Below are 16,970 nucleotides of genomic sequence, written 5' to 3' on the forward strand. Positions count from 1 at the left end.
AATACCTGATTCATATATTCTTTTCAAATTTTATAGTTATATTCAGTGGGGAGAAGAGAGTGGCGTATACTTACTCTGTATTACCTATAAATGGAGGCTGGTCAATTGACTTTGGACAAAGTTGCCATGGCAATCCATGAAAAAAGTCTTTTCAACATGATTATGAAATAGGATGTGTGCATTAAAAACAACAAAAGCAAATCTTGATGCTTACCTCACACAATTCATCAAAATTAACTTGAAATGTATTGGAAAGATAAAAGCCAAACTATAAAACTTCTGGAAATCTTTGTGACTTTAGTTTGGCTGAAATTTTCTTAGATAGAACAGAAAAAGCACAATATATAAGAGAAAAAATTATCAAGTAAAATTTATAAAAAACCACAATTTTATCATGAATAAAATGAAAATCAATCCACAGTTTAGGAGAAAATGCTGGTAATACATATGCCCAACAAAGTGCTGCTTTTCCCTAAAATATGTACCAAACACTACAACTCTGCATTAACAAGACAAATGAAAACAAAGGCAAAAGATCTGAACAGGCATTCACAAGAGATGATATAAAGATGGCCAATAATCTCATAAAAAATGCTCAAGATGAATAGTCATTAGGGAAGTGCAAATTAAAATCACAATGAGCTATTAGATTGGCTAAAATTGAAATGTTCACAACATCAAATTTTTGGGGGGATGTAGAATGACTGGAACTCTCACTTTTGCTGAAGGGACTATTAAGTGATGTAACCACTCTGGAGAACCAGAGAGAACCAAATAGAACTATCATATGACCCAGTAATTTCATTACTAGGTATTTAGCCAAAGAAAACAAAAACAGTAATTGGAAAAGATATGTTTATTGCAGCATTATTTATAATGTCCAAGATAGGGAAGCAACCTAAGTGTCCATCAATTGACAAATGGATAAGAAAGATGTGGTATCTCTCTCCCCCCACTTTCTCTCTCTCTCTCTATATATATAAATACATATATATATCAAAACATATATATACAATGGAATATTATACAGCCATAAAAATGATGAGATTGTGTCATTTGAGACAACATGGATGGACCTAGAGGGTATCACACCAGTGAAATAAATCAGATGGTAAAAGACAAATACCTTATGATTTCATTCATAAGTGGAATATATTTTTAAAAACAAATGAATAAACAAAAAGCAGAATCAGACCTATGAATACAGAGAATAAATTGACGGTTGCCAGAGAAGAGGGAGGTGGGGGGTTGGAAAAAATGGGTGAAAGAAAGCGGAAGATACCGGATACCAGTAATAGAATAAATAAGTCATATGAATAAAAGGCACAGCATAAGGAATATAGTCAATGATATTATAATATCAATGTATTGGCACAGATGGTAGCTACTTGTGGTGAACATAATGTATAAACTTGTCAAATCACTATGTTATACACCTGAAACTAATGTAACATTATGTGCCAACTATACTAAAAAAAAAAACACCCAAGCCCTCCATAAATCAAAACAAAACAAAATCATGCTGAGTGGAAGAACCTAGCCACCGGACTATGCATTATATGATTCTTGTATACTAAGTGATTCCATTTTGTGTTTAAGAATAAACAATATCATCCCATAATAATTCTCCAGAAATTCAAAGAAATCTCAATCAACCCCTAGCAAAGTACATTATGGAATTTGACAATCTGATCTTGAAATTCATACAAAAGAATAGGAAAATTTATTCCAGGACTTATTGCAAGGCTATTGGAATTCAAACAGGAGGGAACAGAATCAAAAGCCCAGCAACAAGTTTATGTACAAATGAGAACCTGGAATATGACAGAGATAACACTAAAAATTAATGGAAATAATGAATTGATAAATTGTTCTGGAACAATGGGATCTTTATATAGAAAAATATGTAAAGCTAGATCCTACTTTACATATATGCACACACAGTCCAGATTAATAATCTAATTAAAATTAATGATTTCAATGTAAAAAAGCAAAATTTTCGAATTTTTAGAAGAAAGTTGAAGAAAATGTCTTTATGACATTACAGTTGGGAAAGACAAAAACTATACAAACAAATGCTCAAGGGAAAGAGTAATAAGAATGCTTATATTAAAATTAAATTTACTCTACCACAAAAGGTAGCATAAGGAAAAATTTAAGGACAATGTGTAACAGAATTTAGAGCATGACAATCTCTGGAAAAAGTGGAAGGGAAGTAAGCCAGATTTCCTGCCAAATTCTTATCTCCTTTTCAGAACATCTGTCTGCACTTCACATGAAATAATGAAAAGGATCATTTCAATCCGAGTATTTTTAGTTTTTATCCTCATGTGGTGATTGGATTGTAATTTGTTCCTTCTCTGACTTTCACCTCCTTCTACCTTCTTATCATCTGTTGCCTTTCTTCTTCTTTCCAGTCTGCATGATTTCTTATTCCCACTCCTCCCTGTCTGGCTCATAGCTAAAATGAAGTTTCCTGTTTGGAGAAACTACAGGTAGTCTCAATGAAGGAAGTTATTTCACACAATTTCTCATTAAATGCCTTCTCTGCATAGGTAGCAGTCCTATGCCTCTGAAAATAACTGTATCTGCATTTCTCTTTTTTCAAAATTTAAATTCAATTTGTCAACCTGTAGTATAACACCCAGTGCTCATCTCATCACATGCCCTCCTTAATGCCCATCATCCAGCTACCCCATCCCCCCATCTACCTTCCCTTCTGCAACCCTTTGTTTCCCAGAGTTAGAAGTTTCTCATGGTTTGTCTTCCTCTCGAATTTTTCCCACTCAGTTTCCCCCCTTCCCTTATGGTCACTTTCACTATTTATTAGATTCCACATATGACTGAAACGATATAATAATTGTCTTTCTCTGGGCAGCCCAGGTGGCTCAGCAGTTTAGTGCTGCCTTCGACCCAGGGTGTGATCCTGGAGACCCGGGATCGAGTCCCATGTCTGGCTCCCTTCATGGAGGCTGCTTCTCTCTCTGTGTGTGTCTCTCATGAATAAATAAATCTTTAAAAAAAATTGTCTTTCTCCGATTGACTTATTTCACTCAGCATAATACCCTCTAGTTCCATCCATGTCAATGTAAATGGTAGATAATCATCCTTTCTGATGGCTAAGTAATATTCCAGTGTGTGTGTGTGTGTGTGTGTGTGTGTGTGTGTGTGTGTGTGTGTACCATATCTTCTTTATCCACTCATCTGTCAAAGGACATTGTGGCTCCTTCCACAGTTTGGCTGTTGGGGACATTGTTGCTATGAACAATGGGGTGCAGGTGTCCTGGCGTTTTACTACATCAGTATCTTTGGGGTAAATACCCAGTAGAGCAATTGCTGGGTCGTAGGGTAGCTCTATTTTTAACTTCTTGAGGAACCTCTACACTGTTTCCAGAGTGGCTGCACCAGCTTACATTCCCTCCAACAGTGCAAGAGGGTTCCCCTTTCTCTACATCCTCACCAACATTTGTTGTTTCCTGTCTTGTTAATTTTAGCTGTTCTAACCAGTGTAAAGTGATATCTCATTATGGTTTTGATCTGTATTTCCTTGCATATCTTCATCTCTTACCTGCACAAAGAGTTCCTCATCTTCCTGAGTCAGATTAGAACGATTTTTCAAAAAATCAATTTTTATATTAGCTGCCACTGGCGCCACTATACCTCAGAGTCTTATTCTAAGGCTTGAAATATCAGTGCCCCAAGCACAAAGTACAATATATAGGCAAGCAATAGTGTGCCCTTCTGGACTTTGGTGTCTCTCTCCTCTTTATATAGTGCAATGAGGGTCAGAGAATTCAAATTACTTTAATGTCCTCTCAAAAGAAACCCAAAACAACAAAGCAAAACAAAATTCTCATATACAGAATGTGAACTCTCTTTTATTTATGAACCTACCTTGAAACAACTATACAAAAAAGACCAATCCTAAATAGTCATGGTAACAACAACAACAACAAAAAAAACAAAACTCCATTTTGCTCCTGACTGTAAACTTCTTTATTTTTTTTAAAGATTTCATTTATTTATTCATGAGAGACACACAGAGAAAGAGAGGCAGACACATCAGAGGGAGAAGCAGGCTCCATGCAAGGAGCCGGACATGGGACTCAGTCCTGGGTCTCCAGGATCACGCCCTGGGCTGAAGGCGGGACTAAACCGCTGAGCCACCCGGGCTGTGAAAAAAATAAGCCATCCTTATTATTTTTTTTTAATGATGAATTATGCTATTTGGGGAGTTAAGGAAATATTGCAGGGTCAAAGTTTGCCAAATGACTCAGTCAATTTCCTTAGAGGAAATATTATAGAGTTACATTTTGGAGTACATCCCAAGAGTGCAATGTTGATGCTTTAGTTGTCTGATAAAATGGAGGAAGTTAGATCATCCACATTCTACCAGTAACTAGTGGTGTGAACATAGGCCACTTACGTATCCTTGCTATGTTTCAGATTCTTCTGTAGCTACTCGGGAGGGTGGCTATAGAGATTAAATGAGTTAATATATTTAAATCCTTAGAATGAGGTCTAGCGAATGGGAAATGCCAAAGAAATCTTAGTGAGTGGTTGAAGTGGTAGGGGTTGTAGTAGCAGTAGTGGTACGAGGACGAGTATCTACTCTGCAAGCAGCAGGCAGAGAGGAATAGCATAATTGCTGGCAAGATGAAGGAGACTCTTAGCTGAACGAGACCAGATTCTAACATTAAGAAAGATGAAACCCCTGTGTGTTTCATATGAGTGGGTTTTTTAGACAGGCCTTCTCCAGGCCTTCACCCAGAAGCAGCAGCACTCTTCACTCAGATCTGCCTCTTCCACTTTAGAGAACAGGGCAAACCTCAGTAGCACTGGACCCCATCACTTGGGGGAACTTTCTTTCCCAATGGGATTTTTAAAATGAAAGCACATGATTATATATTTTGTATGTCATATTCAAAACTATGAGAAATCATTACAATAATAAGCATGTTTAAAGCCCATATGCTTAAAGCATGCAATATGTAGCCTAATACAACATTATACAATTAAATATATCATAGTCAGTTATTAATATACATTTCCAATGTCAAATAATAAATTTAATCATACTGCATATAAATAATTCAGAATAATAGTGAAACACTACGATCTCGCTTAAGCAGCTCTTTGACTTTCCATTTCCACCAGAATAATCCTATGCTTTTTGACCTTCTATTTCCATGTTTAAACTAATAGTTAATACTGTCACTAAAACAAAAGACATCTGAATCAAACTGAGTCTTCCTTAGGTCTCCCTGGCTTCAATAAAATACAGTGAAGAAAGAAAAATCAAATAATTATGGTGTACACCTAAAACTAGAACAATATTATATGTCAGTTATATCTCAGAAAAAAGAAAAAGAATATTTTCAGGGACCATTACTTAATAGAGCATTTAAAAACAAATGCATCTGATTTAGCCATGTTTTGTTAAGCGGGCTTTTATTGATCTGTTGGGATAACACACTGCTCTGGAAGATTTTGAACTTTTCATTAATACCCCAACATTTAGAGATATATTTTCCAGTCATACTACCAGGCCAAGGCTGCTCCCCACCTTTCCCACCACCCAAGACCAGGCCCCCACTTTCGTGAAGCAATTAAAGTAATCCTACCACTAGGTTGAAAGTTTTGCAATTCAAAAGTGTAAGTTGGATGACTGAGAAGGGACATTTTGAGCCTAACTGAGCCTGTCACTCCACAGTCCGATCTGGAACCTTGAGGATGGGCTAGTTCTTCACACTGTTGCCTCCCCATTATATTACCACATCCCTTGCTGGACACGGCCAGCTGCGCTACCCTCTGATTCGCAGACATTCTACACCCATAGTCCCCCACCTGCTACATCTTTGCTGTGACCTCATTTAGCTGACCCTTCCTGTTCTATGAGTCTCCTGCTGATCCTTTTCTTGGCAATGATATGGTTCCCATCTCTTTGTCAAGGAATCTCTTAATATTCACTCCTACAGACTTCTTGCTGCTTCAACTCCTGTCCCTTCAGACTCATACTCAGTACTGCCAGGCCTCTGCACCATACCTACATTCTTCCTATCCTTCTCCACTTGCTGAAATGCTCCTCAGCCTTCCAGACTTGGATACCTGACATCATCTGTGATACCCTCTCTGATCCTAAGTAGGCAGGAGGTTTTCTGCCATTAGCTCAATTACAGCATTTATTTATAACTATATTCATGCACAGTCTCCTGCAGAAGATACAGACTTTACCTTATTCAAAGTATACCTCTTTCAGACACCTAACAGGGTTTCACATACTCAGAAATGCTTCTTGGATGCAACTGAATCATTTTCATATAACATATATTATTGACAAACTTCATATTTCCCCCTCTAGATGGTTATATACACAGACAATATAAAGTATTGCAAAAATCACAGGCTTTGGAGTTTGGTAGCACTGGGTTTGAGTCCTGGTTCAGTCACTATATAGTTTGTGACCTTGGATAGTTAACTTCTCTGAATTTCTGTTTTCTCATCTGTAATGTAGATTTCATCATCTCCTTGTATTATCATTTTGGATTTGAGTTCCTGTGCAGACTGCCTGACACAAGGTAACTTCCCCATAAAGAGTTTTTATGAATTTATGACTAGTAAAATTGTCAGACAGAAAGAATCTACATGGCATATTTTACTTGGTATTCATTTTTTTAAAATGCTTTTGAGTGAATGGGAAATGTGGAAATGAACAAACCTGGAGATGGAGTCTTGATCAGAAGTTTCCGGGAATTGGTGTGTGAGAAATAGGAATGGGTCTTTTCCTCTTCTCTTAAATCCCAAAGAACCAAATGGGATTTTTCTACTAATTTATCCCAGGTCACTATGAACTAGGAGTGAGACAGCTGTTCGAGTGTATGAACCAAGACTGTGGCTCCCAAACATTCAGGGAAACATTGGAGTTGTTTCAGGTTTTTGTGACCATGAGTGACTTTAAACTTGGACCAACTTCTAGGCCTGTCCCAATCCCAACCAATGTAGAAGGAGGTCACTGTGTCCCTGTGTTCAAATGTCCCCATGCCAGATCACTATTGAATTGGCAGTGTTACCTGGATACACTGAAGGGTGAGATGAGTCAGTTTGTTGCAGATGGAAGCTCACAGATGCCAAGCAACAAGTTGGAAATTTAGGAAAGAAAAATACCAAAGTTATGCTTTTTACTTCAAAATAGTAACAAGGGGATCCCTGGGTGGCTCAGTGGTTTAGCGCGCCTGCCTTCAGCCCAGGGTGTGATTCTGGAGCCCCAGGATCGAATCCCACATCAGGCTCCCTGCATGGAGCCTGCTTCTCCCTCTGCCTGTGCTTCTGCCATTCTCTCTCTCTGTCTCTCTCTCTCTGTGTCTCTCATGAATAAATAAATAAAATCTTAAAAAAAACCAAAATAGTAACAAGAAGAGGAGAAGAAGGAGGAGGATGGGAGGGAGAAGTACAGAAGGAGGAGGCAGAGAAAAGGAAGGTTTGCTGTTCTAGATACTTACCATGATGGAATCTTTCTGATTCATTTTAACACCATATAAAATAATTAATTTTAATTCTGATGAAGAAACTAAAGCTTAGACTCAATAAGAAATTTGTCCAAGATCACACAGCTCTTGTGACCTTAATGAGATGAGATTCAAACTAATGTCTAATTAGCCCCAAACTTATGTGTGCCCTTCAATACTATTTATCCACGTATTAAATAAATATTAATTGAGCATCTATTCATTATATCTTTTGGCACTGAGAATACAATAGGACAAAATAGACAATAATTCCTGCCTTCATGGAGCTTACATCCTAGGGGAAGTTTTCATATATGGGTAATAAATATAAATATACATTTATATTATATATAAATAAATGTAAATAAATAAATGGGTAAGATATATAGAATGTCAGATGATGAAGAATGCTTAGAGGAAAGTAGAGTCAAGAAGGGAGATGGAGGTGTGGGATTGGAGGCTGCCATTTTAAAAAATTCTTTTTTTGTTTTTTAATTCCAGTATAATTAACATACAGTGTTATATTAATTTCAGTTGTATAATATGGTGATTGAACAATTCTATACATTACCCATTCCCCCACCCACCCCACCTCTCTTCTGGTAACCATCAGTTTGTTCTCTGTATTTATGAGATTGGTTTCTTGTTTATCTCTTTCTTTCTTTGATTGTTTTGTTTCTTAAATTCCATGTCTGAGTGAAATCAGGTGGCATTTGTCTTTCTCTGACTTATTTCACTTAGCATTATACCTTCTAGATCCATCCATGTTGTTGTAAATGGTAGGATTTCATTTTTTCTTTTTTTAAAGATTTTATTTATTTATTCATGAGAAACAGCGGGAGAGAGAGGCAGAGACACAGGCAGAGGGAGAAGCAGGCTCCATGCTGGGAGCCCGACGTGGGACTTGATCCTGGGTCTCCAGGATCACACCCTGAGCTGAAGGTGGCGCTAAACCGCTGAGCCACCCAGGCTGCCTGGATTTCATTCTTTTTATGTCTGAATAATATTCCATTGTGTATATACTTTTCATACTCTTTGGGTAAATAGTAGTGGAATTACTGGATCATATGGTAATTCTATTTTTAATTTTTGAGTAATCTTCATACCATTTTCATTTATTATTTTATTTATTTATTTATATTTATTTTTTTCTTGAAGTTCGATTTGCCAACAGATAGTATAACACCCAGTGCTCAGTCCATCAAGTGCCATCCTCCATGCCTGTTACACAGTTACCCCATGCCCCCAACCACCTCCCCTTCCACTACCCTTTGTTCCTTTCTCAGAGTTAGGAGTCTGTCTCTAATTTTTCCCACTCATTTTCCCTCCTTTCCCTTATGATCCCTTTCACTACCATTTTCCACAGTAACTGCACTGGTTTGCATTGCCATCAACAGGGCAAAAGGGTTCTCTTTTCTCCGCATCCTCACCAACACTTGTTGTTTCTTGTGTTTTTTTTTTTATAGGCATTCTGACATGTGTGAATGATATTTTGCTGTGGTTTTGATTTGCTTTTCCCCGATGATGAGTGATGTTGAGCATCTTTCCGTGTGTCTATTGGCCATCTTTATGTCTTTGGAGAAATGTCTGTATCTTCTGCCCATTTGTTAAATGGATTACTTGGGGTTTTTTGGTGTTAAGTTGTATAAGTTCTTTATATATACATATTTAAGTACTAAACGTTTATGGGATATCTCATTTGCAAATACCTTTTCCCATTCAGTGGACTGTCTTTTTGTTTTGTTGATTGCTTCCTTTGCTGTGCAGAAGCTTTTTATTTTCATGTAGTCCCAACAGTTTATTTTTTTAATTTATTTTCCTTGCTTCAGGAGACAGCTAGAAAAATGTTGCTGCCATTTTAAATGGCACAATTAGGAATGCCTCACTGGCAAGATAAAATTTGGGCAAGGACCTAGAGGATTAAGGAGGAGAGCTGTGGGAATCTAAGGATAAGCTTTCTAGGTAAGAGCAGTGGCAAATGCAAAGGCCCTGAAACTAGAATATTTTTAATTCATTTTGGTGTGTGTGAAGAAGAAGGAAGCCAGAGTAGCTGAAACAAATTTAGTAAAGGAAGAATGAGTACTCTGAAAAAATCAGGATGCAGTTGCAATTAAGAGAGCAGGGATGCTATATGATTGAAAACATCATTAGCACATACAGGATACATGGAAGAAGTTCATAAGAAAAATAAATGAATAGAGAATGTCTGTGATTTACCTCAAGGAGTTGAACTGGAGGTAAGGAGAAAGGATAGGATGTAGCTTCTAGTTTTCATTTAATATGCTTCTCTACTTATTTTTATACCAAGGATATATTTCAATTTTAAAGTTTAATTAAGCAAAGGAATAAGTATTCATATAAATGTGCCTAAGTGCATGCACAAGAATATTTATTTCTTCATGTTTGTGATAATAATGAATAGGGAACTGCTTTTAGAAAATGGACTATTCATAAAAGGAAATATAAAGATGATGATAAAATGGACCTAGATGTTGATTTGGAAAGAAGCCTATAGTCTAGAACTCAAGACACTGGAGTGAGAAATATATCTTTTACATGTAATTGAATAAATGTGCCTATTTATTTGTGTGGCAATGTACAAAATTTCCCCAAGAAGTTGTTCCTACAACAATAGCAAAATACAATAGAAACTATCTGTTTGCAATTATGGAATTAAATAAAAGTTCATAGAGCATTCCAGTGCTAAACTGTTAAACAGCCATTTAAAATTACTGTATAGGGGCGCCTGGGTGGCTCAGTTGGTTAAGTGTCCAACTCTTGATTTTGGATCAGGTCATAATCTTAGTGTTGTGAGAACAAATCCTCTGTTGGGATCCATGCTGGGCAATGGAGTCTGCTTAAGATTCTCTCTCTCTCTTTCTTCCTCTGCCCCTCCTCCTTCTCTAAAAAAAGAATAATAAAAAAATAAAATTACTGCATAGATCCTTATTTAGCACAAAATGATGTGCAAAGTATATTTTATTTTTTAGATTTTATTTATTTTGAGAGAGAGAGAGAGAGAGAGATCGAGAGAGAGCAAGCAGGGGGTAGGGAGGAGAGAGTGTGGAGCCCACAGCAGGACTTGATCTCACAATCCTGAGATCATGACCTGAGCAAAAATCAAAAGTTGGATGCTTAATTGACTGAGCCACCTAAGCAGCCCTGCAAAGTATATTTTAAATTGATAAAAAGTAACTTTAAAAATTGTAGATGTGGAAGGATTCACTTTTTATAAAAGATACTGGAATATAAGCTCCATGAAAGGAAGGACATTATTTTCAGCACTATATTCTCTACACCTAGTTCCTAGAGCATATAGCCTGCACACAATAAATGCCTGTTGAGTGTTGAAAGAATGAATAAAAATTTGCACCCGCACACAAAAACACAAACCAAAGGACTTATCATAATATGTTAACAGAATTTATCGTAAGGTAATAACATTTAAATGGTTTTAATTTTTCTTCATACTTATTTATATTTTCTAACTTTAAAAATTAACATATATCATCATATAACAAAAATACCACTTTTACTTAACATTTATTTAGAGGATTGTAAGTCTCAATACATTTCAAGGTTAAGAGTTTAGAAAACATCCTATATTGAGAATAACTATAATTCATCGTTCTTTAGCTCGGGATTCAGAGGGTCGGTTGCACTCAGTGGGACCATTGGCTTCTACCAGGTTGAAATGGCAGTTTGGCAGATGGCTAATAAGGGAAGACTGAACAAATAAAAAGTAAAAACCAAGTAGAGTTTCTAAGCCCAAAGACCGTCCTGGTGCTGTTAGAAGGCAAGCAGGGTGCAGATGGTCCCAATCATTTGGGAATCTGATGAGTACTGTTATTCTTGATTTACTTTTAGATGCTGCACTTGCAAATCGGGTACCTGCCCCTTGTGGACTACCCAGTTAGGACTGGCCAGGCATGGGTGCGCTTTGAGCATGATTCTGTCAATTATATATTTTTTTCCTGAATAATGATGCCTTCGTGAAAAGAGCAAGAACAAAGTGTGCACTTGCCAGTCTGCCTGAGCAGGGATAGGGCAGAGGCTTTGTGTTTTCACCAGTGCCAGGAGAGAGCAGTTGGAGCTAGGCCAAAATTAATTGGCTGTTTCTTTAACAGAAGGTTAAAAAAAAAAAGTCTAGAGGTACCTACCTTCAGCATGAAGCTATAGCAACACCTTTTCTTACAGTTCAGAATTCTGCAAGGAATTTAAAAAGACATTTCCTGGCCTTCTACAACTTCCAATAGCCAGAACTATAAACTAAATGATATGAACCCCAGGCTTTCTGGAGCAATTTCTTCTATTTTTTTAAAAAGATTTTTTTAGGGCATCCTGGGTAGCTCAGTGGTTTAGTGCTGCCTTCAGCCCAGGGCATGATCCTGGAGACCCCAGGATCGAGTCCCACGTTGGGCTCCCTGCATGGAGCCTGCTTCTCCCTCTGCCTGGTCTCTGCCTCTCTCTCTCTGTGTATGTCTCTCATGAATGAATAAATAAATAAATAAAATCTTTAAAAAAATAAAAGACGAGTAATGAATAAATAAATAAATAAATTTAAATAAATAAATCTTTTATTTTTTATTTTTTTTTTTGCTACATTTTATTTTATTTTTACACATAATGAAAACAATCGACTAAGCAGTTCCAGAATTACTAGTGTTCATTAATCCAGAAATAAATGAAGTCAGAAGGCAAACTTTTCATTTTTTCCCCAAACATATATTGCAAGTATCACAGAAAGTCCTAACAACACATGCAACATGGGCTGGTTTCAACATACAGTTTCAACATACAGAGAGCCCAAGCAAGGGTGAATACTAAGGATCCATGTGAGTCAGAACATGAGCAGTGCTCCAGAACACTAGAATCTACCCAGCAGGTCATTAGCCCTGCCCTACCATACACATTTGCCCTGTGCACTGCCCTCTGTCAGATTCCAATCCGAGCAGCTCTTTTCTCCCACATTCCAGGCTCATTTCCTCCTATCCCAAAGTGGATATTCCACACACAGAAGTCCAGGCAGCTCCAAATATATTCTCCCAATGGTATTTCACTTGGCATCTCCACAAGCCAAGCTCCAGCTCAAATTCTGTACAAGAAGTTCCCATTGCTATCGAAGAACTCTCGCCCCCTTTGGACTACTTTGCTGCTGAAGTTCTGGTTATCCAGCTCCTGAGTCTTCAAATCTTCCAGCTTGTCACTTGGCAATCCGTAACCATCAGTCCCTCTTTTGCCCACACCATCACTGGTAGAGTACTTCTGCAGCTCTCGCTGATGACTTAGGGCTGCAGGAACAGCCACGGAACACTCCTCCTCCAGGGTCTGGATTCCTTTATTCCCTCCCTTCTGCCTCCTTGGTGTATTTTTACTGTGAGTGTTTGATTCTATCACTGTCAAAGCTCTGCTGTGACCCCAGCCTTTGAATGAAGATTCACTCCTTGGCATCAACAAAGAGCCTGATCTAGAGTGGCTTGCAGATAGCGACTTCAAGGTATCCTCAGGCCCGGGGAGCTGCTGCAGTGAATGGGAAAACCCAGCTTTCTTAAGGACTTTTTGATCCTGCTTCAGTTTCTGCTCCAATGTGGGTACAAACTTGCTTTTTAAAACCCTTCGGATCACATCAGTGCTGACACCAAAGCCTTCAGCTAGCCTAGGAACTGACCAGGACTCTGCAAATTCTTTATGTAAATACCGGATCTGCTCCATCGCTTCCCACGTCAGGGTCCTGGGCGGGGCCCCAGGCGCCTCCATCTGCCTCCGAATTTTCTGGAACCGGGCGGCTTTTTTCTGTCGTTTCAAGGTGCTGGGGGAGAGAACCAACGGCAGAAGCCATGCTTGGGGGCAAAACGAGCTGCTGCAGAGCCTCGGACTAAATCAAAAGGAGCCCAGCCCTCTTCTCTTTGTTCGCAGGGGCCGCCGAGCCACGTGTGTTGGCTGACACCCGCTCCGTACACTCCCCAGAATCTAAACCCTAACACAGCCCGTGAGAAGGCCAAACTTCCTAAACAGGTGATGAAATACGTCCCTAGTGAAGAAACCTGTGGTCCCTAGGCAGCCGCACAGCTGCCTCCGCGCCCTCTCACAACGGGTGAGAAACAAGGGCTGCGGCGGCGCGACGCCCGGCTCCGAGGGGGCGCCGCGGCCTGGAGCGCCGGGGCGCGAAGCCCTCCCTCATGCTGAGGGTCCGGGAAGGAGCTGGTACCTCTCCACCTCCTGCAGCTCCCGCTCCTCCGGCTCCCAGTCGGAATCAGGATCCGGCTCGCGGCCTAGAGCGTCGGGGTCCGCCACCCCCCGAGTCGCGAACCCACACCGAGCGACGGCAGCACGGACGCGCGCGCCCAGCAAGAGGCTCAGAGCGACCGCCATGTTGACAACCGCCGCCCGACCGCCCGCAACCCCAGCCAAATCTTTTATTTTTTAAAGATTTTATTTATTTATTTATTCATTCATTCATGAGAGACATACACAGAGAGAGAGAGAGAGACGGAGACTCAGGCAGAGGGAGAAGCAGGCTCCATGCAGGGAGCCCGACATGGGACTCGATCCTGGGATCCCGGGATCACACCCTGAGTCAAAGGCAGGCACTCAACCGCTGAGCCACCAAGACATCCCATATTTCTTCTATTTTTTTAATCCTACTTTAAGTATGTGCATTTAACTGAATTTGTTGCATATTATATTTGATTTTTGTTCTTCTATTATTTCCTTTTAGTCTTTAACCATGTACCCGCTGGTATTGCCTTACCCTGTTTATTTTCTTCCTCCTTCTTCTAGCTTTTATTACCATATTTCCTTATTATATTTATTCTTTATATTATCTTATTTTTAAAATATTTTATCTCACTATATCCCCTTAATACATCCTTTTAGATAATTCTATCCATCTACTTCATAAAAACATAATCACCACATCATATTTTAACAGTATGATCTACGGTCATATTTCTTTTAAATGTTCCTATTAAACCACTTGAATCCCACCTGGGCCTTCATACCTGTGACACTCAGAAGTGTCAGGAATGCTTCATCCCATCAGGAGGTTGATCTTGACCCTCACACTGATTCATTGCTATGTTTGTCCAGGGTGATTTATGCCAAATCTGGCTGGGGCTCCCAATGCACAATGTCACAGTTCTTGGAATACACAGCTGTGCCATCTGAAGGACCAAGCCAAATTCCTATTTACTATATCACCCCCAAAAAATTTGTGCAGACCATGTTTGTTGCCTATGCAATGGTCATTCCTCTTCCCCTACACCCTTGCTGGTATGCTTGCTTGCTTGCTTGCTTTTTTTGAGATTTTATTTATCTTTTTGAGAGAGAGAGAGAGAGAGAGAGAGAGAGAGAGAGAAAATGCAAGCTGAGTGTGGAGCCTGACAGGGCTGGGGGTATGTTCAATCTCATGACCCTGAGATCATGACCTGAGCTGAAATCAAGAGCCTGGCACTTAACTGACTGAGCCACCCAGGTGGCTCCCCACCTTTTTCTTTTAAGTAGGCTCTGCACAGCATGGAGACCAACATGGAGCTTGAATTCATGACCTGAGATCAAGACCTGAGCTGAGATCAAGAGTTACAGGTTTAACCTACTGAGCCATCCAGGCACTCTGCTGGTGTGTTTTCTTGACCAATGGAGACTAATGGGAAGAATAACCATAATAAGAAGAAACACATGGGGAGAAAAGTAACCTTTCACTTATGTTGAAAGTGATTATTATGTTTACATGTAGATGTCATAATGAGACAATGAAGTGATATATTGTCAACAACATGAAGATGGTGAAGGGAAAGATGGAAAGTACCAAAGTTCATCATTGCAATGGGCTGCTGAGCCAAACTGGAACCACTTTGCCTCCAGACTTCTGTGAGTGATAATAAACGTCCTTGTTACTTAAGCCAATTTTAGTGTGGTATTGTGCTGCTTTAGCCCAAAGCCTCCTAACTCGGACATACTGTTCCTATGAGAAGATCCACAGCATCTGGAGTCACCCCACTAACCTCATCCCTTTTCTACCCTGCTGGTGATTTTCTTTTATAGACCTCAATTGCATTTTACTTCTCATTCTCCCCAACGGGGTTCAGTAACTATGACTCACTGATAGAAGGAGTCAGATTTTTGTTCTTCCACTCCCACCAAATATTTGGGCTGCCTGCAAATTTGCCTACAAATTTCTAAGCAGCTGTCAAGTTCATCATATCAAATTCTCACACAGAATACAAGTGTAAAGTTCCTCCTCACTATATATCTGCTACACAACAACTTTCTTCATAAATATAGAGGCAAAGTGTATTCATATAAAGAACTGGAAAATGCCAGATGATAAAAAGAAAATCTCAATTTTCCATGTAGAAATATGCTCAGTTAACATTGCAGTATACTTCTTTTGAATCTTAAACCATTGAGGTTATACTACATGTATAATTTTGTATCCTGGCTTATTTATTTAACATAGTGTTTTAAATCTTACATTACTATTCTTCAACAGCATGATATTTAAAGGCTGGAAACTATCCTATCATGAGGATGTGCCAGAGTGTATTTAATCATTCCATTGTATAAAAAGAAACTACATAGTATAGAATAGAATGCTAAAATTATGGGTTCTGGAGTAACAATTCACACTCCATGATTTAGAATGTGTGGTCTTAGACAAGTTGTTAAACCTTATGGAGCCTTAATTTCTTCATTTGTAAAATGAGTATGATAATAACACCTACCTTCTAGGTTTGTTGTGAAAAACAAATAACATGGAGGCTTAAAATAGATTCTGGCACAAAGTTAACACCCAACAAAGTCTTATTATAATGAATTTTTTGTGTTGTTTTCCATTTTCTCAAATATAAACACTCATGTCTTAAAACATCATTAAACATAAATCACTTTTTTGCACCTCTGATGATTTTTGGGAATTCTTTCCTAGGAAGGGAATTCCTAATTAATGTCTACTTGTTTTTCATACCTTATCAGAGCTTTATAAAAATAAAAAAGCAGAGAATTCAGGCCTCAAGAGACAATAATGAGAGGAATACATTCTACAAAGAAAATAAGCGTTTTCCATTTTAGTCGGTCTTTTGGTCATTCTCCCAAGATTATTGAGTAGATTCACCCATTTCCTCTACAGTTGAGCTACGTATCCTCAAATTGAAGTAATCTTGTCCATTCACAGGTCAAAATTAGCTAAAAACAAAACAACACATCTATTCTGGGGGCCACTCAGATGGCCCACTAGAATAGTATTTTCTTTTTCAGTTTGATTCTCATCTTCCTTTTTGAAGAGAAATGTGATTTACATAAAAATCTAGGCTTTTTCCTCCATGTAATTTTGTAAAAAGATTTATTTATTTATTTTAGAGAGAGAGAAAAAGAGAGAGCAGGGAGAAGGGGCAGAGAGAGAGGGAAAGAGAGAGTCCCAAGCAGACTCCTCACTAAGCATAGAGCCCAATGCAGGGCTTGACATGG

The 16,970-nt window shown here is 38.8% G+C and overlaps 1 protein-coding gene across 1 annotated transcript; it reads right to left on the bottom strand.

The window, feature by feature from the left end:
• Positions 1-12,102: 12,102 nt before the first annotated feature.
• On the bottom strand, positions 12,103-13,877 carry LOC129496151 (neugrin-like). Its single transcript, XM_055304170.1, has 2 exons — positions 13,714-13,877; positions 12,103-13,314 (listed from the first exon to the last, which is right to left on the bottom strand). The coding sequence occupies exons 1-2, from the start codon at positions 13,875-13,877 to the stop codon at positions 12,594-12,596; spliced, it is 885 nt and encodes a 294-aa protein (XP_055160145.1). The 3' UTR covers positions 12,103-12,593.
• Between the last annotated feature and the right edge of the window lie 3,093 nt (positions 13,878-16,970).

This window comes from Nyctereutes procyonoides, unplaced genomic scaffold (genome assembly GCF_905146905.1).
Source record: "Nyctereutes procyonoides isolate TBG_1078 unplaced genomic scaffold, NYPRO_anot_genome, whole genome shotgun sequence".
Lineage (NCBI taxonomy): Eukaryota > Metazoa > Chordata > Mammalia > Carnivora > Canidae > Nyctereutes > Nyctereutes procyonoides.

What these genes read in the sequence shown, in the direction of transcription:
- LOC129496151 (XM_055304170.1), bottom strand. Translation starts at nt 13,877, where the DNA reads ATGGCGGTCGCTCTGAGCCTCTTGCTGGGCGCGCGCGTCCGTGCTGCC. An exon ending in GAGCTGCAGGAGGTGGAGAG is followed by an intron (nt 13,315 to 13,713) that starts GTACCAGCTCCT and finishes TCTCTCCCCCAG; the next exon opens with CACCTTGAAACGACAGAAAA.